We start from the raw sequence: 23,112 nt of genomic DNA on the forward strand, positions 1-23,112 counted from the left end.
CTGCAGATGTAGCACTAGATTTACAACACGCTCCACAGACACAAATTCTGCACTACTCATGTTCAGGAAGACTTGCCAAATGTATGACTGGGTGGAGGTGGGAGAAATGACCCTACTGATAGTTAAATCCAGCTCTCTGCTGCCTAAAAGATGAATTGGAATCCTACTCTGTCTCCCCACACATTCCTTTGTCATTCACAGCCCTTCTGTGGCTACTGACAACAGCAGGAAGATTTCCACAGTGTATTTATTGTCAAAGCACTTCACAAATAGTAACAAAATTACTTTCACAGTATCTTGACAGTGCACCTAAGCATCCATACCCTGATCTATTTTAAAAATTAAGATTGTAACATGCACATTGAGGATCAGATCCCCAAAACAACACATATGGAAATGTACATGAAATGAAGACACAGCTTTTTATTTCTGTATGCAATTATTGTATCCATGAAGACACCTAGAGAATGACTGGGGAAAAATCCATATTAAAATTTTATTAAATTGACCCAGTCAGTTGCACATATAAGGGCTCAGTAGACACTTTGCAGGTCACTTGTGCACTCAGTGCCATGACTGGTTACTTTCCCACAAAGGCAATTGTGTCTGGGAATTCCTGAAAACGCTGTCCCAAAGCTGGTGCCAGCCCTGAGCTCACACTGCACACAGGGCTCCTGTCTCAGCTGCATCCTGTCTGCCCTCCCATGCAGAAACAAAAAAAAGTGAGATTTGGCAGTAAGACTGTGAGCAGAGAACTGCAAATACTTTCACAAGTATTTTTGCATTTCTCTGGTTGATTTCATTTTTACATATACACATACACATACACATATATAAATATATATATATTTAAAAAACAAAAAAGGTGTGGAGGAAATTAAGGAAAGTATCCCCAGTGAAATGTGTGTCATGCTCAAGGGAAGCCCAGGGATGGAGCCAGGCTGCAGCTTTCCATCCCTGCCCATGAGTCAGACTCTGCAGCAAGCCTGGGCACAGTCATATGACTGCATTAGCACACCGTGGGGTGGACTGGCTTCTGCACCACTCCATCAGAGAACAAATGCCTGCAGCTGATGTCATTTATAGTTTTAGGGTCAGCCAACAACAAAGGTTGTTTTCTTTCCCTCTGTCTTACTTAACAAAGTAGATTTTACTGTTAACAGATGATGAAACCTCAATCTTTCCACCAGTTGAAAAAGGAACAGCTCATTTGTGAATTCCAAAGTAATAAATGTCTGGTTACCTGCTCTGCCTTCAGTGTCAGTTCAATAAAAATCTGCTGCAGCTTTTCATTTACAAAGTTGATGCAGAACTGTTCAAAACCATTTTTCTGTAGAAAAGGAAACAATTTAAAAATTAGTCTCCTGCCTTACATACAATAATTTTTAGTTCTTATGCTGGCAATAAGCTTCAAAGAAACACTGTCAGTGATAGATGGGTTGCTGACTTTATAGACATTTTGTGGAATGTCAGATCTTTCTTTTAAGGTCAATGACTTTTTGTTTGAAGTTTCTTCAATACCTCATGTTTATTAAGTGAGACATTACCAGTCAGATCACAATGTCCAGGAAGCTGGGCTGGGATTTTTTTGCTTTTATTCTGGCTACAGGATCTGTGATTTTTTTTTCTGGTTTAATTTTTTTCTAAATTACAAAAAAAACTCTCCTAGGTCAGATCTGCTCAAACCTCGAGTATTTGCATTGCCGTACCTGAAATATTTCAAAGCCATAAATATCAAGGACACCAATGTTATATTCTTCATGGTCCTTCTCCATAGCCTTATTAATAGACTAACAAAACAGAAACAAAACATAAAACAAAGTGTAGTTTATACATTTAAAATATATCAATATTCTTAAATATTTATATTAAAATTATTTTAAAAATATATATTTGAATTGAATACAAATATCCATAATAGGTTATTTTGCTTTCACTTTTTTATAAAGTGTTACTAACAGTTAGGAAATGAGCAGTACATTATCCTGTTTTCCAGGTCAGTGAGCCTTTGGATCTACTGTCTATAAAAATCTTTCCCCTTCAATGTAATTGGCTCAGTTAAATAAAAGGAGCCAACAGAAAAAGAACAGCTTTAAGTCTGACATTTGATGAATTTTGCAGAGGGTGCACTGAATCTTTTCACCTCACTCTGCAGTCCCCTCCTCTGCAGCGTCAGTGCTGGTACAGGCACAGGGTGGGGTGACAGGGCTGGCGTGAGGAGGGAAGCTCTGGGTCACTGCAGTGCCCCCCCGGAGGAGATCCCTGCTGCATCAGGAGCATCTGGGGCTCCCAGCCCAGTCCAGGGTCTCATCCTGAACAAGAGAGCACTTTGGCATGGAAAATGGAATTTGGCCACTGGCTCCACCACCAAATCCAGATGCTGAAGGGGCTCTTTGCAGGGAAGTGGGATCAGAGAGCAGGGGACCATAACCAAGTAATTCTGCTCAGCTACAAAGGAGGAAGACTCAGAGAAGTACGGCTGCTGCCAGGAAGGAGAAGATCAGGATCCCATACGGGACAGTTATGGCAGGAGCCTGAAAGCACAGCTCATGTCAGAGTCAGTGCCCTGTGTTTGGTATCCATGGGCACACTCCCACTGCACTGTGCAGGCTTGGGCAAAGCACCTACAGGCAAGAAAAGGCCTGCAAGGAACATTCCTAGTGCACTTGAACTTGTTTTGATACTTCAGTAGAATCAAGCAAATCCAACTTACATCCACCAAGTAATCAAAAACACGGGAATGAAGGGCCTTGGCCAGTGCATCCCTGGTGTAGCAGGCTTGTTCCACATTTAGTGTGACGTTAATGGACTCAGATTTGCCTCCCCACTTGCTGTCCATCTGTCTGCTGGTCAGTTTTTCCTTTAGGCGGTCCTGGTTAATTCCCAGGAGAAAAGCAGGGAAAGCTAAAACTGCAAGAAAGATCAGGCTTGTTGGATTATGACTTACAGACTAAACATAGAACAAAGAAAAAAATTAACTGTATATTGAATAACAATAAAATTCATGGGGTGTGCAGCTTAAAAAGGAAAAGAGGAACAATTTATGTCTTCAAAATTTCCCTATGCTCCTCAAGGACATTTTCAACTCTTTACTTACATGGATTTCAATTAAGATAAACCATCTTGAAGTAAAATAGTCAGCTATTTCTGTACCTTCAGTCCTTCAAACATGTAAGCTGCCACAGGACATAGTTTTGAACTGTGGTTCAAACAAATCACTCTTGGACAAGACTGAAATAAAATATAGAGCTCACACACGAAATAAAATTGACATAACTGAAAATTCTTTGTAAAAACATTAAATGTTTAAAATATAATAAAAAATAGGCTACCTGCTTCCTAATATCCTTTCCCTTTCTTCTTATAAGTTAGGACATGGCAAAAAGTTTTCAATTACCTTGCCTTTTATTTTTTAATCCCTTATTCTGTAAGTACTTTGCCAATTCTGTTTCCCCTCATTTAAAACAAAAGCACAAAAATACATCTGTGCAATAAGCAGCCCCAGGTTTTGTATTCTCTGCACTCTCAGCACATGTGCAGATGTTACTGCAGGTGTCACACACCTTAAGGAGTGGAAAAACAGCAGTGTCTTGAAAGCAGAACAGCTCCCGAGAAAAACTCTTGGAGTTGGTACTGCACCTCCATTAAACCACATAATCCTCCATGTTCCATTGGTTTCAGATCTACTTTACTGGTGTGAGGAGGATGTAAAATAATCATTAAGGCAGCAGCCACTTGCACTTTACACATGTGTAATGTCACAGCATGACTTCACTGAACCCTTTAGTACATTATTCCAAAAGTATTTTTAAAATTGAAAATAACCACCAGCTTTCTGAAATATGATTTACTGCCATCAGCAAACTGATTAAATTTACTCTGGGGTACCAGGAATCACACCATCAAAGTCAAGTCAGTGGCAACATCTCTGGTAATTCAGAGAACTCAGATTGAAAAAAGTTTGAAAAGATTGAAAAAAGTCCATCATTATATGCTTCAAAATGGGAAAGAATGTAGGCAATTACAGATCAAATACTGTAAGATACCAGGAAAAATGCTTAACCAATACTACTGGTAAGGATTTATGAAGGCAGTCTAATGGCAAGAACCACCACGCAGAGCTCAGAAACTCTCCCTTCCCAGTGCTAATGATTTACTGTAAGGGAAGAGTAGCTGGCCAGCACTTGATACAACTTCACATTCTTAAGATGCCTGACTGTTTTCCCTAGTTAGCGACCATAAAGTTACAGTCTGGAAATTATTATAAAGCAGGATATGCATGTAATTGAAAAAAATTATCCTCAAAGAGTCATCAGTAGCATTCAGTGGAATAGTTTTAAATACACTCTGAAAAGCTGAAAAGACTGGGCTCATTTCATGGGCTTCCAGGAAGTGAAAAACAACCCTTTCAACACAATGCAAGTGTAAAGAGGGATGATTTAAATTCTTTTCTACTTCCAAGAGAGAAGTACTAGTATTTGCCATGATTTGTAACATGGAAGATGTCCACTAAATAAGAATTTTTTTCATCTATTAATATAATCAAAACTAGAGCAGATAGCAATCACTAGCAGTTTTAAAGATATATTTGTCTAAAGGTCTCTCAAGAATGGTCTGTATAGATTTGATTCTGACTCAGAGCAAGAGAGTAGAGTTTTTGGTGTCCCAAAGAATGGCCTTTGCATGTTTTTCTGCAATTGGCTGTACAACAACAAGAACACTATTAACCAAATTCTTAAACTTTTTATTATTTCAGGCTTAGGCAACACAGGACTGACCACCGGTCATTCCTTGTGCTTTATCTTTCGTGGCTATGCAGGCTATAAATACTTTACTATGCAGTTGGCTAGGACAAACAGTAAACTTGGGGGGAGGACTAATGCAAAAAACAAATGAGCCCAACTTTCATCTTCATGATGCAGAAACTGTACTAGACATGGCTTCTCTGGCTTCTTTAAAATCAGCCTATTTATGTGTAATTTTGATATTCATTCTATCTTCTCATTTCTTTCCATGTATTACTCATACACAATTTCTATATTCATATCCCAGTGAGCAGGAGAAACAGTGGACATGGCTCATCATAGAAACACATTCACTTTTAATGATTTGTTTTCAATTCATGCCTTTACCATTTGTTATTTTGATACAACTCACTCTGTATCCATCTTGTATGGCTTTTAAATGCCTCGATTTTATTGAAAGATTTAACACTGTGATTTAAATCTAAGCACAGTAACTCATTTGAAATCAAAAGGCATATAAATACAATGCCACAGAATGTTTTTCTTTGGGCTCACTTAATTTCTTGATTTGAGAGACTAGTAAGGTTAAAAATTCATAATTTCTATTTCCCAACTTCTTAAAACAAAAAGCAGGACAGTACTAATACAGCTGAGTGTGAAGTCGGCTGCATAAGATAGGTTAGTTATGAATAAAGTATCTAAAGCTAAACAAATGCAATTTTCCTAAACATAAGACCCATTCTGAACTAAGAGTTAAGAGAACACATGGGTATGTATAAAGTCCTACTATATATGTTCTGCTTATCCATTCTGTCTTTAAACTATCAAAGTAGCACAAATCTGCATTAGATGCAAGGTATAAATCACAACAAAAACATTTAAAACTCAAGGTGCATTAACATTGCAACACCTTGCTGCTGTGGGCCTAGCTGCTACAGAACAGCAGCACGGGCTGAGGGATGCAAGGAAAGGGCACTGTGGAAAACAGAATTGTGAAGAAACAGTTACTCAGTAGTGGTACCTAACAGTGAGGTATCAGTTGAGCAATTTGAGACAGGAAACATAACTGTAGAATGTAAATTCTGCCTTTCAGTTCAGCTCTGGACCTCTGTTCACAAGGCACATGTACACACCTGTATGGATCAGCTACGTCCTGAGCCCAGGGACACCCACAGTTGAGTGCTGCTTTCACAGGACAGTGAGGCCACACAAACCACAAAACAAACAGGGGTTTTTATGAATCTGTGCTGATACACTGAAAAGTACAGCCCTTCTTACAGTGTCTATTATTTCACATTCAAAGGTTGGAACAGGATTTCTAAATTCAAAATCACACTCCTGTTAAGTCAGTGGCCTTTTACAAGACAAAAGAGGGGCCTCAGCACCTGGTTTTGGCAGAGACTCTCAGCTGGCAGCCTCACACTCTATGAAACGATGCTCTGTTTGGATAAGCAGCTCTAAATTGCAGTTCACCTTCTGCCATCTGGGCTGCAGCCCACTGCTGCTCCTGTAACACTTTCCAGAGGTACTTACACTCCTCACTCTCCACTCCTGCATAGTTGCCAACTTCTTTGAAGCTGATGTTTCCCAAATGCAGTATTCCTGCCACTATCTGCAGTACTAATGCCTGCTCCTCTGCAAAGATCCCAATCACACTCATTGCATGCTGGGAAGAAAAACAAACAAACAAACTTGCATCAGTCAATAACTCTTGTCTTAGAAGTCCTTTTAAAATTCTGATATCAAAAAGTAGAGTTATTCAAAGCAGTTCAGATTCCTAAGGAAACCAAATTTCATTAGAGCTGCAATGAAGTTCAAAGGGTACCAGATGTCCTACTTCAGCATTTCTGTATTTTTTTTAATTAAATACAGAAGCATCTACACTATTTAGTAGATGTATTAACAAAATGAATTCTGAAAAAAAAAAACTTATTGAAAAACAAACACCTGCTTTTAAGTGTCACACTAAAAATAAATAGTTTCATTGCAAACTGGGAAATAATGAACCTAAGAAACAATGATTTCATTCCTTCTACACAGACAGTTTATCCACCAAGACCAAGAATTTTGAAGCTGTACTGAATGACTCTAAAAAGAAGCCCAGTGTCTGGCTTAGGCTGTGAATTTCATCCACTTACTACAAAATAATCCACAGGACCCCTGGGTTTTGGAGTTCAGAGTACATGATAACGTACAGAATGCCTTCTCAACTGTCTTTCTAAAATACCAAATAAACTCCAATACAACTGTTACAATTATTTTGTTAGGCCTTTAAATGTGCTACATACATAAATGTGTTAATACACCTACTTTAAATAGTAAATTACTAAGAACAGGACACCAGCAGTTGGCAGGTCACAAAATGAACTGGCAACAGAACTGGATAAAGATCCCTGATCTGTGCTCACTCCCTTTCTCCAGCTTTTCAGCTGTACTGTTTCAAATAAGCATGGAACGTCAGCCAATACTGGGAATTCAGCTAAAGCAGAGCACTCTTTTATATTTTCTTCTGATGCAAGTTCCTCACTGTGTTTGCATTTTCACACTTTTCATACTACAGATCACCTGCACTAATTAAATTTCATTAAATTTGCACTCTTCTGAAAAAGAACAAACTGAAAAACAAAACACCTTTCTACAAAAACTATCTTCAGGATAACATACCTCCTCCTCAGGGCAAAATACAACTAGAAGTCATAATAATTATTAATAATTATTTATAATTATTTTAATTATTAATAATTAATAATTATTCATTCCCACATTAACAGACCAGTGTCTTTGCTACAAATGAACGGTGAAATGAACGTACATCCACCACTATGCAAATCATACAGTGAAGAACTCACCAGTGTTTCTTGGAAATCTGATTTGTCATTGATGTCATCGACTTTGTAGGACCCAGAGAGACTCAGATAGTAATAGTAGTCCATGCTGGTAATGCCAAGACTGCTTTTTTGTTCTGAGGAGGCCCCTTCAATTAGCTGCAGAATAAAAACCTCCAAATTAGGTATCATTCAACAATCTTCAGCAGAGTTGAGGCGGGTCAAAAACAGGTGACTGAGCCTGAAATTACTGAGAGAAAGATGGCTGGTGCTGTGCCAAGGATGTATCCTTCCTATCTTCTGGTAACTGCTTAATCCAAAAGACCAGCTTCTCAATCCCATTCCCATGAATGGTTTAGTTCTAACGTCACAACTAATAAATAGCTAAAAATGTGACTGATTTAAATGCCTTCCATGATCTTTACCTCATAAAGAAAAGGCAAAGTGGGTTTTTCAATCCGCAACGTATTCCCTGAATCCTCAGGAGCAATGTTTTCCACGCCCAGTGCAAGGCAGGCAGAGCTGAAAGCACATTCAGAAAGCATCATCTGTGACTCTCACTGTGAGGACAAGCACCCTTCATGCTCCTCAAACCTATGCAAAGGCCACGCAGTCATGCACAGACATGGCTGCAACAGGGAGGAACAAACTAACCTCAAAATAGAGTTGTCAAAACCCCAATGTCTCTTAACTCTTGTGTCAAAAACCCTCTGAAGGCCACAGGAAAATCAGCAGGACAGAGCAAATCGTACATATTCCTCAAAAGAGGAGAATTCACCTCCTGGAGCAAGTCCAGCTCCAACCCAGCTTTCCATCCTGGCAATGGCACCTCAACTTTATGAAGCTGGCTACAGACACTTACAATGCCCTGTCTTGGCCCTAGCTTTGTAGAGCTTGGTCAGCAGCACTCCAGCAAGTGAGGACCATGCACATCAAGGACCAGTGAAGGCCAGCAAAGTCTTTCCAAACACAAAAAACAGGGATACTTCAATGATTCAACAAAGAGTATTATCATAAATGTCCCAGAAAAGTTAACTGTGAATCAAATCTCTCTTTCACAGGAAAAAAAAAAAAAAAAAAAAAAAAATATATATATAAACTGGCCTCTCTCTCTTTACATATAGGCCGGTTTAAAAAGAAATATGCTCATAAGTTCTCATTTCCTATTGTATTCTCCTGGACTTTTTCATATGGGAGTTCACAATGAATTTCCAAGCAAGGCCTTGGAATACTGCAGTATACTGGAGCTGAAAGACTGCCAGGTGGGTCTATGGCAGATGGTGTCTCACCATGCTGTCGAGCTCCCCAGCAGAGGCCAGGTTACCTTTGCAGTGCACTCAAATCTCACTGCTTTGAGAATGACTTTTCAGCCAAAAGCAAAAACAGTACATAACTCAAAAAGGACTTAGACGCTTCTGACCTGGTAAAAAATGTGAAAACTCCTCTCTCCAGGATTCCTCATTACAACTCGAGATTTTTCCAGTAAGAAGTTGGAGATTTTCCCTCCATCTGGTTCTCCACCTGGGCTAAACTGTATTTCGAAGTATTTCCCCTGCAATAAATAATTCAAGCTGTTAAATGATTAGTAAATGCAAATTCAAAATCATGCACTTGTACTGTATTCCAAGCAAGGTTATGAGGATATTTCATCTTTATGGATGCAGAGAACAAAGCTGCCTCAAGGTACAACCTAAACTCACACGTCGTTTTTTCTGCATTTATACAGCTCGACATTAACACATCACATGTTAATGCAAATGTAGAGAGATCAGTGGCTTCTCTTCACTGCTGAGACTCTTGCTTAGTATAAAGGAAACCACGAGGTTCACCGACACAGCAAGTCAGTTCAACAGATTTACAACCAACAGCAAACATTCTGCTTGGAAACAAAGCAAAGCCATGATTTCTTGCTTTCAGGGAGACATTATTTGCATTAACCCTCATGTTACCAAGGAACACATCTCAAATTTTAAACCATATGTGTAACTTTTTAAAATAACTTTTAAAAACTGCAGTGAGCAGTCATTTCAAGGAGATTATCTTGACCCTTCTGGAACAACAGACTGAAGGTAATTCCTGCCTACTGCCTGTATATATATTAGTAAAGGCTGCAGAGCCCTGATACTTCAAAAACTGTAACCAGTACATACAGAGAAAGAAATGCACAATCTATACGGCATGAAACAGAAGCCTCTGACATATACCGTGTTTGTTTTAAAACATACTTTGTATCTTATTCAGATTTACCTCACCTGCAGTACATTTATATTATACCCCTAAATACTGTCTCTGTAACAGCACAGAAGTTGGAAGAGTAAAGTCAGCTCTAAGGTAGAGGGACTTACAAATCTGCTGGAGTTGTTGTTCCGTACAGTTTTTGCATTCCCAAAGGCCTCCAGTAAAGGGTTGGATTGTAGAATAATATCTTTAACATGCTAAAATTTTAGGAAACAAAAGAAATACAAATTTAGAAACAGGCATTTTTAAAGTTCTTACAGATTTTCTAAAAAAAACCCCACGACATATAAATCATATTGTAAAAAGGCAAGAAATAGTGCATCTGTAAAAAATTCTCTTGATCAGATAAGGAATAGAATCCAACCTTTTTTTCTTTTGAGGGCTTTTAGTTCCTATTCTTCGAGGAAAATCCTACAGAATTAAACAAAATGCCTGAGGCTAAAAGCTGGTTCTTCTGTTCATTGTTCTGCCAAGCAACACAGCCGATAAACTGATCTGGTTTTTCCATCATCTTCAATTTAAACCACGCTTACACATGAGCATTTAAATCTTTTGGGGGGTCTGGAACCACAAATAATGAAGTCAGAGCAGCATGAAATTTAGGAATCTGCAAGTGCTTGAGCAATCTGTTTTGGGATCATGGATAATGCTATCCACTTATCTTAGAAAGCAATGTAACATATTACTGTTGTCTATCTGATCCTGGGAGCTGGAAAGATGAAGACATCAGCTTTGGGAAAAACCCAGTGCATGCTGGGTTGTGAAAAGAAGATGGAATTTTATTCCAAAATAAATGCTCAAGGCAACTTACTAACCTCATCAACTCCGACTCTGTAATTACTAAGAGTAATTTTTAATTTTGTACAAAAAGCTGAAATCTTTTAAACAAAACAAAATATTTACTTATAAAGTACGGTGACATTTATTGCAAAAATAACACAATGCCTTCTCTCTGGTTATGGATCATTCTCTTGGTTACTGAGTTATTCCCTGTAATGTTGCTGCTATCACTGCTGTGCAAAACTATGCAGAAAGAACACACTCAATATCAGAGACTGCAATAAAGCAAAAATTACAGTAAGCACTCAAGAGGAGAGGACTGGTAAAAGCAGCCACTACCTACCACTGCCTCTCAGTGGAGGAATGACACTGTAATGTCATTAAGGGAATTTTTATGGCTATTTAACTCAATTAGCTTCAGTTCATAGGTAGAGCAGACATCAACAATATAATTATTAATAAAAGCAACTATTTGTTGCTTTTCAGACACCCTACTTTTGCCTAGATAAGCTCATAAAACAAAATTATGTTCTTGCAGTGCCTCTTTGATGTATATACACAAATTAGAAATTTAAAGGAAGCAACAGAAACCCAAAATGCCAGTTCAGTTTTCAATTAAATGCCAACACAGGAGGAAAAAAATCACACACCCACTAAATTGATTGTTGTTCTTAATCTGGTTTAGAACAATTAAAGTACCTTTTACCACTTAACTGAAAAAAAAAAAAAAAAACCCAAAGCCCCAAACCAAAAAAACCCCTAGCTTGTAGATGCAATTCAGCATAAGGGCTATAGCACCTGGAGCAGAGCGGATTCCGGCCCTGCAGCTGTCCCTGCCGTGGCTCCCATCCAGCATCCTGCAGGTGAGGAAAGCTGCCCAGCCCAGAGCTCTCTGCTTTGGGGCCCACATGTTTCTGGCTGCTCACCCACAAGTTAGCCAGGTCAAAAGTGCCTCTCACCTGCCAGTGTCTGCCACAACAGCCTTTGCCATTCCACCTCTGAACTGAATCTTTAGTCTAAGCTTATGCTCCAGTATTACTCTGTATCAACTCACCTGTACTTTAGGGCCACCTCCTGAAATTTTGGAGATATAACTCATGATATATTTAGCAGCTACAGTCTTTCCAGCACCACTTTCCCCACTATAAAAAGAAACACAAAAATGTACATGTTAGTTTTTAAGTAACTCTACAATGGGGTAATTTGAAGCTCATCTCATCCAACCAAGGCGAGGCACCTTAATTACATACACCACATTCACACTGGGGTAACCAGGTAATACAGACTGACACGGTGTGGTAGCATTGTGCTTGGATGAACTCTGAATACACCATGTTGCATGGACACCAGAACCTCTGTGAGACTCAAAGGTCAAAACAGTACATATATTGAGAAACCTCTACTTAAACCAAGATGCTTGAAACAGAATATGTGTGTTAAAAACTCAATTCCCATCTAAATTTAGGGGGATTTCAGGTCTTGACACAAAAGCTAATTTGAAAATCTGAGCTGTGCATGCCATGCCAGATACCTACTTCATTTTAGTAGTTTTTTGTTTTAGGTGTTCCTGAATAAAATAATGAGGCATTATTAACCACATCCTGAATGACAGAAGAACTACCTTCCTGTTCCTATGCCTCTTGACACAGGGTACAAGGAGTCTTAATATCCCATACTAGCTCTCACAATTCCTTCCTTCCTTTATATTTCACTTCAACAGTGAATGGTGTTTACAACATCAGCAGCTTTGCCTTCTTGCAATCAGTAAGTTTCTCAAGAAGGAAAGAAGACCGGCATGCCAGACAAACCAATCTCCCTTCACTTCATCCCTTAAAGCTAACTTCATTTCAACAGAATTGCTCCGGACTTCGTAAACTGTGGTGCAAGTCAGCTCTGAACTTAATGCATGTCCTATGACCTGGACAACTACACCAAAGCAAGAAGACCAATGCACAGATGTTGGTTCAATGTCACAAAAAAAGAGCTAAATTAGTTTTCTCTTTTGTGAAAATCTGTGCTATCTTTAAACTTCTGAATAATTTCGGTGAATGTTGTTGACTCTTCTATCCTGTGCCTACTTGTTCCTGGATATGGATCAAATGCACATCTTTTCCTGCACAAATTTTAGCTACCTCTGCCAAAGAAACATCAGCATGTCCTGCACAGGAAGGGACTCACTGAGAATGAACAACTCAGAGCTCCTTATCAGCATGACTAATAGAGACATTTTTAAAGGTTTCATTCTGAAAAAACTCCCCAAACTGCCAAGCTGCACATGTGGTTTTACATCTTTAAAGCTTCCAAACACTACAGAAATACTGAAAGGCTTTTATAAATTATTTTCTGAGAAATGTTTTTGTGCTTTTGTCTTCTCCTGACTACAGTTTTACAGATCAAACTGAAAACTTGAAAAGGTGAAAAAGTACTTATTGAGCATCTATCTGTGGAGCACAGACCATTTTTATTATTATTCTTCTGAGTCACCTTTTCCCAACAACCAAGAAAGCCTGTATTATGGGTATCTACCACATTTACAGGGACAGACTTTGATGAATGGCAAACTGCTTTTAGAAGTTCAAACCATGGATAGCTCAATAATCAAAATAACATTTCCTCAAAATCTGCTGGCAGTAAATTTGTTCTTCCTGTTGTACAACCAGACAAATTGAAACTGAATCATACTCTGAGCTTACAAACTGCAATTTTCAAATGAGTACAGGGGAGGATCCAGGGCCAAACAACACCTGAATTTGACCAGGTATTATTTAGCACACAGTAAAAATATAACACATTTCTGTAAGATTTTCTTCGATGCATCCATTATCCTTCTCCTCCTTGCTCAAATTAAGTGTGGCTTGTATTTCTTACTCCATAGCGTCTGCCACAGAACTGACCTGGAGCAACAAGGCTCCATTTTATTGTTAGTCACTGTTTCAATATAAGTGGTCCTTCCTAGTAAATTAATTTGGCTGAAAATATTGCCTTCCAGAGTTTACTTTAAATTTATGCATGCATACACTGGTTTTCAGTTTTATGTTTTTATTGATCAAAGACCAGCAAATTGCTCCAATTAAGCTAGAATTAAACAAGAAGATGCATTATTTATGAACCAAAGCAGCTTTATCTGATGGGATGGTATCCTGCCCCCAGTAAAGCTCAGGTATTCAAATGGAACAGAGAAATTGTGGCATTCCTGCCAAATGGTTCTCATACAGCTTCTTTGTATAAATCTGACTGCTCTGCTGTTATTAAAACTATTTTAAGAAGATGTAAGAATCATCTAACTTGGTAGTTTGAAGTACGTTGGAAGTATGGAGGTTTTGAAAGCTTGAAAAAAATTCTTAAAATGGCTTAAAGTGGATTGTGGTATTGACAATTTTCTCAGAGACTTTTCTTGCTAAAAGTAAAACCATCACATAGTCTCAAACACTAACAAAATTTACAATGTTTTGAAAGATGTATTGTTTCTTCTAGCACTATTTGCCACTTCAGAAAAATGACATTTTCTTCCACCAAGTCAATTAATGCTTAGCTGAAATCAGAATAAGACTACAAACGCAGAAGGAAATTGTTTTGCTCCTTGCTTCCTTCCCAGAGGAAGGAATCAGTGATTACAGAAGTAAGATCTGATACACAGTGTCATCCTTCTCTCTAAAATGAATTTTCTGAGTGACATTTGATATGGTATCCATGGCTCTAGAACAATACAAGTGATGCTTATCTACATCACCAGGACAGTGTAGAAATTTTAATACCAAATATTTATAAAGAACTCTTCAATCTGCCAGTAAAGAGCACTGTATATGTAAAATACTCTGATGTGTTTGGATAAGCTTTATAGTTTGTTTACACAGAAAATTTACCTTCTGCAATTATGTTCAGAGAAATGTCAGTAGCCCTACTTCAGTGAAATACTCTTCCCTTCTGAATCAGAGAACCTAACTTTTCTTACTGTGTTAGACTTTTGTTTCTACCACTTCCTCATTAAAATTCAACCATACTTCCAGTCAGGTTCTCTACAGACATTTTAGAATGATCAGTCATCTGAGTCTTCTGGAAAGCTGAGATACAGAAGCTGACCAGAAATCTCATATTAAATTTTCAACTTAATAGATTTAAGATAGACATGAGCTGTTCACTAAAAGCTGTTGGGGTAAATGATCTTTTCGTTAACACATATTTATAGTATATTAGATGCACTGACTTCTTAGCTATCATATACTGCTTTCCTGGACTCAAATGTCGCCACACAAATGCAAAATGTAAACTGAAACTACAAACAAGAAAAATGCTTTAAAGCAACAGCAACATCTCCTGGCAGGGATCACAGAATCAAAGTGAAATTAAAGTCCTCAGCTCTATAGAAAGGTAAAACCTTAACAACACCCTGAAGAAACGCATTTATTGCTACATAATAGAAAAATATTAATCATAACCTCCACTCTCTTAATTAAAGGACAGCGATAGCCCAAAAGGAATTAAAAGACACGAGACAATCCTTCATAATTAAAATCTTGACTGCACAACTCCTTGTTGATAGTCCGGAAGGGCTGCCATGTCACATGGGGGAGAAATGCCAACAGTCTGTTTGAACTGCCACCGATGAGCTTAGTTCAAGAAAGGTCTAAATTAAATATCATGCCTCAGTAAAACATGAGCTTAGTAAGAAATAAAGTCCAGCTTAGCTGTGTTACCCCTGTGAGTGAACTTCTGCCCATGCAGGAGGCCAGGGAAGACCTGGGGGCGCTACTCCCTCTTCCCACCTAAGCACACCCTGCTCCTGGATTCAGCCCAGCTCAGAGGCAGCCCATGAATAACCTCATTGTCTATTTACTCTGCAGCAGCCATGCAAAGCAGCTCAGCTATGATTAGACATGTGCACATGTAATTTTCTTAACACCTATGCAAATATGCTGAAATTACTCAGCTAATGAAAAAGCCTTCCCTGGCCTTGGAAAGGTTATTTGGTAACAGTTTTTCTTTTAAAATTAGTATTATCATATGAAAAGAGATTATTTTTGGTTGCCACCTATCCAGCCTTTCCAAGAATTGCATTTTCTTTTGGATCTGCTTTCCCAGTTCATTCACTAACTTTTGAAGATGATGAGTTTTTCTAACAGTGTCTAAATACATTTGGAATTAACGTCCAGGCAAAAGGTGCTCTGCCCATATTAGGGACCCTCCTTCACCTGTCTGGAAACACACATCTAGTCTGTGGGAATGAATTTTTCCTCCCAGGTTTGGAGGTAGATGCCACAGGTGCCCAAAGCATACAGAGGGAAGACACAGCAGGTGTGCATCAGCCCCTTCCCCACCATCCTTGTGTCTCCATTCCAGAGGCTCCATATGCAACAGAAACCAGACTTAGCCTTTGTGATCTGTGAATAGGTCCAGTCTACACCTTATTTCTTACCTTCTCTCTTTGCAAACCTTTCTTTAGTGGGAAATCTGCCATCTTGAAGAGGAAAAAGAAGGAAGAACCTGGGTATTAGCTGGTTCTGTTCCACCAGGGATTTTCAGTGGAGTCACTCCAAATTTAGACTAGTTATGAAGAAGAGAAGCAAGCAGCACCTCACTATAACATACTTTTATCATCACTCACCTTCCACAGGACAGATTTTTACAACAAAAGCCATGTTTCACTGAACACAAAGGTTCATTTGGAGCTGTTTATGCTCAGCAGCTTCTGTGGTACTGACAACAGACAGAGCTGTGTCTCAATTTTTTGAGTATCACCAGTTTAGGGGCAGAAACAGTAAAGCCCTTGGCAGCTAACAAGTGAAACTGATGGAGTGATAGCAGACACTAAGTTAGGCAGAACATTCATTTCACTCAAGAGCAGCATCCTGGGAGCTGCCAGTCTGCAGCAATTTCAGTGCCTTCTGGTCCCCACAATAAAACATAAAGCAAGCAAACTCCAAGAAACTTCCTTCTAAAGCCCTGGTTGTTGGAAATAGTGATGACGTTAAATCAGAAAATATAAGATGTATCTAAACAGCTTAAATCAAATGTGGTCCAAAGGATTAAAATATCAACCAAACAGTATATATTTAATGAGCAGCTGAGTTGATTTATTAATGTAATTTCTAGGTGTCCTAAAAAACCAAAAACCGTGAGGAAAACTACTTTTAAGTCTACTCTGCAGTTTCTACAGTGTCTGTAATAAGAATATCAAAGGAAAAATAAATGTGTATAAAGGAAAAAAAGGTCTCTGAAATGTCCCTTGTAAATATGATCCTTCTTGTTTCAGTTTTGCAGTAGATTTCAATTAACTCCTGCAGTCTTTGACTAGGCTCTGCACACACTGAGGGAAGTTTCACTCTGCACATACAAAACGCACATTCCAAAGAGCATTCAAGTACATCATCCAGCATTCAAGTACAAGAATTGTCACGTAAAATTAAAACTCTAAGTCTGTATCTCAGATCTGCATCTCCGCTCTCTCACAATGTGACTCTCTGCATGCACTGCACTGTGGGGCACAGCACAGGATCAAAAAGTAGGGTTTGTAATCACAATCCACAACAGCTCAAAGATTTTCACTGTAAATTCAGCTTCATGTGAAACATCCCACTCTCTGGGATGTTACTTTGTGACAAAAGCAAAATAAATCCCAATTTTACCTGTTCCTAACAGGTCTCAATTTGACTACATGTGCCTAGTAAACTTCAGCACAGCAACAGGCATCAGTTTTCCAAAGAGAAAGACTGAGCTCAGGGAACAATTCAGCCATCCCAGTGACAGGCAGGAGAGCTCTGAGCTTTTTGTTTCCTATGGCACCAGGCTGTCCCAGGGGCCCAGGGAGGTTCTCCTTGGACACAGCAAACTGTTACACCTGCTTTGGTCTTCCCAGGTGTAAAATCCCTGCACAGCCCCTGGGAGGCCCCACCCTGCTCTGGGTAAAGGGCAGCTCCATGTGCTCTGCACTCAACCTCCCCAGCGGCCCTGCAAGAAGGGAACGCAGAAGGGGCAGAGGGTACCAGCTGCAGGATCCTGCAGCTCTTGCTCTCCACACATTTTCTTTTGTCATACACCACCTATAAAACCCTCGATGAGAACAAAGCATAAAGTCTACTCCCAAAATTCACTCTGTCACTTAAATAATGCCTGTCATTAAAGTTGAGTAATAATTCTACAGTGAATTTCATCACTTAATAATTAAAACAGACTAACAGTGAAGATGAAATTAATTTCCCAGTATCTCTCTCCTCCTTTTGTCTCAGAGTGAATGCAAGTAAAACTCCAAAAGGAACAAAAGACCATGATAAATGCAGTCCATGTGGGATTGCTGAATTTAACAGTATCTGTGGTTGTACAGTTGTAAATCCAGCCCCCTCATACAGTCATTCAAGCTGTTATAATTTTGGTTTTGGACAAGAAGCTGGCTGTGTGAGTAAGAGAGTTCTCGTGGTTAAGCTATCATCAGGATTTTACTGGAAAACAAAAAGGAGGGTCAGAAAATACTTAGCTATCCTAGAAAATCCCAAAATGTGAACATGGACAGAAGGTTTTTCATGATATAATAAACTTTTTTGCTTCTTCAAGTTAAAACACTGTAAGAAAACAAATTATTTTTTACAGATCTTTTTCTTACCTAATAATGACACACTGATTTTCTCTGTCAATAATCATGTTTCTGTACATGCTGTCTGCAAGAGCATAAATATGTGGTGGATTTTCATACTGTGCCTAGGAGGGGAAATAAAGATTAATTTTTCAAGACAACATTAAAAAAATGCAGAAAGAGCAAAATAAATACGTATCTAAATTGGAAGGGTTATTTTCCTGGGAAGAAAAAATTCTGAATAGCACTTTATAGTGAATTTTCCCCAAGAATTTTTTGGTACATTTAATAAAAACAAACCAAAGTCTCTGGACTTTGTTAGTGATCTTTCTCTCATCCACAATTTTCTCCTAAACTATTGCAAACACCCTGTTCTAAAAATGGCCTCTGCATGAAATGTATTACTTGTCCAAAGGAAACTCACACAATTTAAGCCTATCCCACCAGTGGTCAATGTGCTAACAAGCCAGCACTCAGAGCCTGGTGCCTCGGGTCCCATTCTCATCCAGTGGGCCATTCAAACCCAAGTCTCCCTGAGTGGACACACCCAACTTGAGCAGGAAATTGAATTTTAAGTCCCTAATGTTCTTGTGCTGACTCGCTCTTCAAGCTGTATTTTCAAAAGTGGCATCTAATTTTGGCACCTCAATTTTTTTACTGTTCTCGTCCAGTTAGAGAGTTCTGAAATCACAGCCTCCAAATCCACTAATGGCCATTTTGTGCATATGACAGCTTAAAAACCGCCTTTGCAGGAGCAGGGACACAACACGAGAGATACCTAATATGGATTAGAGCTAATCAATACAAGGATTTTCTTGAAATACTGATCTTATATTCCAAGGAGGTCAATTTGAAGACTAGGTCTATGGTAATGGCTATCTGCCAAGTTCTCCCAGGCTAACACAATGCTAGCAGAAACAAATGGTTCCAAGTGTTAAACTGTGTAGAATAGTATTTCCAAGCCCCTAAATACTGCACTATATTTTAGACTGCTTTACTTACTGCTCCTTGGTACATTTCAATTTCCTTTTCCCCAAAATATGGCATTTGCTTGAAAGGATTCACAGAGATTAATACAGAGCCAATGTACGTCTGCATTCAGAAGTTAAGGTAACTACAGTTTCATAAAGTATTATCTTACTGCTAGTGACAACTTTTCCACCTATTACATAATACTTCAAGTAACAGTAAAACATCCAACAGCTTACAACAATTGTTAATAAAAATTAAATTAGCAGGCTTACAAGAATATAAACATATCATTCAATTGGAATATTTTCGTATTATCTTCTTTTAAGGTAAGCTAAGTACAGAAATGTATTAAAGGCCAAATCATGACATCTTGAATAAAAATACAGAAAGGAAATGGCGTATTTGAACTGGTTTTAGTCCTTCATAACTGAGGAGATTGTACTGTCAGTATTAGAAAATATTGGTTTGACCTTTGCAGAATACAATGCAGTGACACATTCTGATCTCACAGGACAGTGCTGAGCAAGCAAAGCCAGATGGAAAAGGCCACTACCAAGCTAAATTAGACAATTACTCAGCTGCATGCACTGGGGGGGTACTGGGGGAATTGGGTAATTCAGTCTGTGGTGTTATTTTATGAGTGAAACTATTAACAGTCCCTCGGAGTCCTCTCCTGCAGGCTGCCCTGTACCAAGACACTCAATTTCAACCATTATTAGAATTTTTGCAAGATTTTTAATATAATATTTCCCCATTCTGCATTCAGCTGCACATGCCCTGCATTTCAAATACTTCATAAACCTTTGGAACTACAGCTGCAGTGTACACATAGGAAGCACCTGATAGTAATTCACAGGCATCAGTATCACTTTTCATTGAGCTGGGAGTTAACAACAAGCCCACACCTATGGGTCCAAAATGTTGTACTGCAGAACCTGGAATTGTTCACAGGCAAGCTTGCTATCTAAGCTTTCTGTACAAAGTAGGAAAATTAACCTATCCTGCTGAATTGTCCTATGTAGGAATCTACTACTGTGGTGCCATGGCACAAAAAGTAATGTATTAGAGAAGAACTGCAACTCAATGAACATAATTTCTGTAATATTAATTTGGAATGCTTTCTTAATAAATTTTTTATTTAATTCAAAAAGAGTGACAACATCTGGGTCTTGAATATAATAAATCAATTACTCATTCTGTCAGTATAAACACTTGAAGCATCAGTTTTCTGTTGGTAAACAATACCAGCATTTTCTGGGATGATTCTGTCATCTCTGTACAATGTAGCATTGAGAAATGTTCATTCATGGATGGACACACAAACAATTCAAATATTCAAGAGATTATCTTCATCTTTGAATGAAAAGCCTTCACAGAACTGCAAAAGGAGTCCTCCCTACATGAGGGAAGACTGATCCCTCAATGTGACCAGTAGTCCCCTTGGAAAACACCCTTATGCCTGCTTCAGCAGAAAGATCATGTTAACTTCGCTGTTTTTACAAGAAAGAAAAAGCATCATCCCATGATTCACAGTATTAACAGTTCCAGAATAAGTTGTAAATGGGGTTATGTCACAGAAGAAATGCTATTTTGAAAGCATTCGAATTTTGGAGGTATAGAAGAACACATCAGTAAATGTACACACATCTAAAACCTATTAATTCTTGCTCTCAGAAGTAGCATTACCTCAGGAGGCTTCAGGGGCCACGTGAATGTATAACTATATGGAGGTACAATCTTCAACACTGGCAAGAACAATTCCAAATATTAAAAAGAGTACCTTAAAATAATTTTTGCTATCTTAATTTCAACCCTCACAATTAGCTGAGTTTTCAAAGCATTTTGTGCTCTCTCAGGAGAAGTGTCACATGAAATGTTCAGCATCTTTGAGTAATCTGCCTAAAGAGAATACATACATATATAATTAGTGTCACATTGGCTCAGCGAGGCCACAGGGTCCCACAAAACCAACAAAGGATACAAAAATATAGTCATCCATGTATCGTTTCTTTAGGTTCTCCACTATGGAATCCTCAGTGATTTTGGAAAGCAGGACCATATCATCCACTCCACTGTGCTTGACATTGTGGCTCTGCCAGTGGTATCTGTAGTGTCCTTTGCTGCCCTGCAGGAAAGCACAATGAACATCACAAAGGTTACTGCATTTCTCATCAGCATTAAGTAACTGAAAACCATTATTCAAATTCCAGCTTCCCAAATATTTTTTTCCATTGAATTCTATTCCTTGATCCAGGCATTCTATAAAGGTATACATAAATGGTGTCAGCTGATTTGCCTCCGCACTGTTAAAGAATTGCACTGCCCCCCAAAACTAGAAGGTAATTCAATAGGGTTTTGGGACCACCTACACACAGAATGGATTTCAGATGGTAGACATTTTTAAATCTAATAGAAAAAAAAAACCCAATTATTCCAACTGAGATGCAGTTATTGGAAGCTAAGGATGCAAAAATTACACTCCTACAGTGCAACTATTACCAGTGAGGATAATTACCATCACCACAGTGAATTCTTCATCCTTTACAGTCTTTTAAGTCAAAGCTGCACATATGCTGTTACTGGGAGGTAAGCTGTGAGCCTGCTGCAGTTAAGTATTCAGGGATGTTCTGCAAATTATGTACCCCAGCTTGTCGGCTGCGTGTCTTCACAGTCCCTTTTGATCTGTTAGTCACCATGCTTAACTGACATCTAAATAGATAGTCTCTCCCCACACACAGAGACTACTATTTCAGGATGCTACTAAAACACGTGACATTTCATGCTGTACCACTTGAAATCAAAATCTGTTTTTCTTCCAGCTGATTTGAACTGTAGTTTGGTTCCATGGATACACCCACAAACAGATTTAAATCCAGTCAACATCAAGGCTATTAATTCAGCTATAAATCTGCTCTCCAAACCCAAACCTATTTTCTGTAGCCTGGCAGACAGTGCTAATGGAGTTCTGATCTCTTGCCTTTTTCTACCTAATTTTTGCTTACACAATACTGAAATTAGTGATGCTGGAATTAGCACATTTAACACTGAGAAGTGATCAAGTATGCTGTCAAGGAAGATGTGGCCAACAAAATGCCCATCCTGCAAATTCCCCTCATTCTTTAATACTACAATTCGTAACTACATGATTTAACTACACTGCTCTGGAGTACATCATACAGGATCAAGTCACATTCACCAGAATACAAGCAATTAATTATTATAAAGCATGTGCATTTTTTTATTCTGCAAAAATTTTACAGACTAACTAAAAAAATTTAGGTACTCTGAACACTTCAGCTGCATTGGTATTTTGAAATGGGACATCAGCAACTTACAGAGGGGCAACTTTTGTGTGTACACACTTCTGCAGGAGCAAACGACCCACACAACTGTACTAACACCAAGTGCTACAGCAGGCCTACAGCCTGGCTTTGTCTCGCCTTGACTGACACAAAAACCAAAGACCAACCGGATTTTTACCACAAGTTAAGTTAACTTGCACTAAACCCTGCTACTGAAGACAGCACAGAAGCTGTAGGCTTTATGTGTCTTTTCTCTTAAGTCTCCAGCCATTGCCAGCCTGATGCAGATCCATCACTGCCAACGCCAATGGAGAACAGTTGCAAACTTAAATCAAAAAAATGCTTTCAAATATAGTACAGCAGAGGTAAATACATCTGAAAACAATCTCAGCAATTTGCTTGAACATCCACAAGTGTACATGAGCTTCAATAAAATAATAACTTCAAACTAGTTTAGTTTGTGCGAACTTTGTCACTTTTCTATCTGTACAATGAAAGCAGTGATCTGGAAGCACTGAAAAAACAGAATTTTTTTTTTTTTTTTAATTGTCATAAAACATGTGACTGAATATTATTTGAAGCTTGGGGTATTGGAGAAAACAGAAGTCCAATGGAGAAGCATAATTTCCTTCTGTGCACTCATCAGCTATTTGCGGTACTACACTTGGAAAAGGGAACTGCCAGGA

General features: G+C 38.6%; 1 protein-coding gene across 4 annotated transcripts in view; it reads right to left on the reverse strand.

Moving 5' to 3' along the window:
* Positions 1–23,112, reverse strand: part of MYO1E (myosin IE) — a 78,919-nt gene that overhangs the window by 25,594 nt on the left and 30,213 nt on the right. For 3 of the 4 annotated variants that reach the window (XM_069026085.1, XM_069026084.1, XM_069026083.1), the window contains exons 2-12: positions 21,106–21,249; positions 19,155–19,244; positions 18,183–18,277; positions 11,643–11,730; positions 9,916–10,005; positions 8,991–9,122; positions 7,595–7,729; positions 6,279–6,411; positions 2,714–2,910; positions 1,710–1,790; positions 1,244–1,330 (exon numbers count right to left, since the gene is read on the reverse strand). In XM_069026085.1, coding sequence (XP_068882186.1) covers positions 1,244–1,330; positions 1,710–1,790; positions 2,714–2,910; positions 6,279–6,411; positions 7,595–7,729; positions 8,991–9,122; positions 9,916–10,005; positions 11,643–11,730; positions 18,183–18,277; positions 19,155–19,244; positions 21,106–21,249 — 1,272 coding nt within the window. Of the gene's footprint in view, positions 1–1,243; positions 1,331–1,709; positions 1,791–2,713; positions 2,911–6,278; positions 6,412–7,594; positions 7,730–8,990; positions 9,123–9,915; positions 10,006–11,642; positions 11,731–18,182; positions 18,278–19,154; positions 19,245–20,904; positions 20,980–21,105; positions 21,250–23,112 lie in introns of those variants that run through there. The other variant, XM_069026086.1, reaches the window with a different exon arrangement.

This window comes from Aphelocoma coerulescens, chromosome 10, assembly GCF_041296385.1.
Source record: "Aphelocoma coerulescens isolate FSJ_1873_10779 chromosome 10, UR_Acoe_1.0, whole genome shotgun sequence".
NCBI classification, from domain to species: domain Eukaryota; kingdom Metazoa; phylum Chordata; class Aves; order Passeriformes; family Corvidae; genus Aphelocoma; species Aphelocoma coerulescens.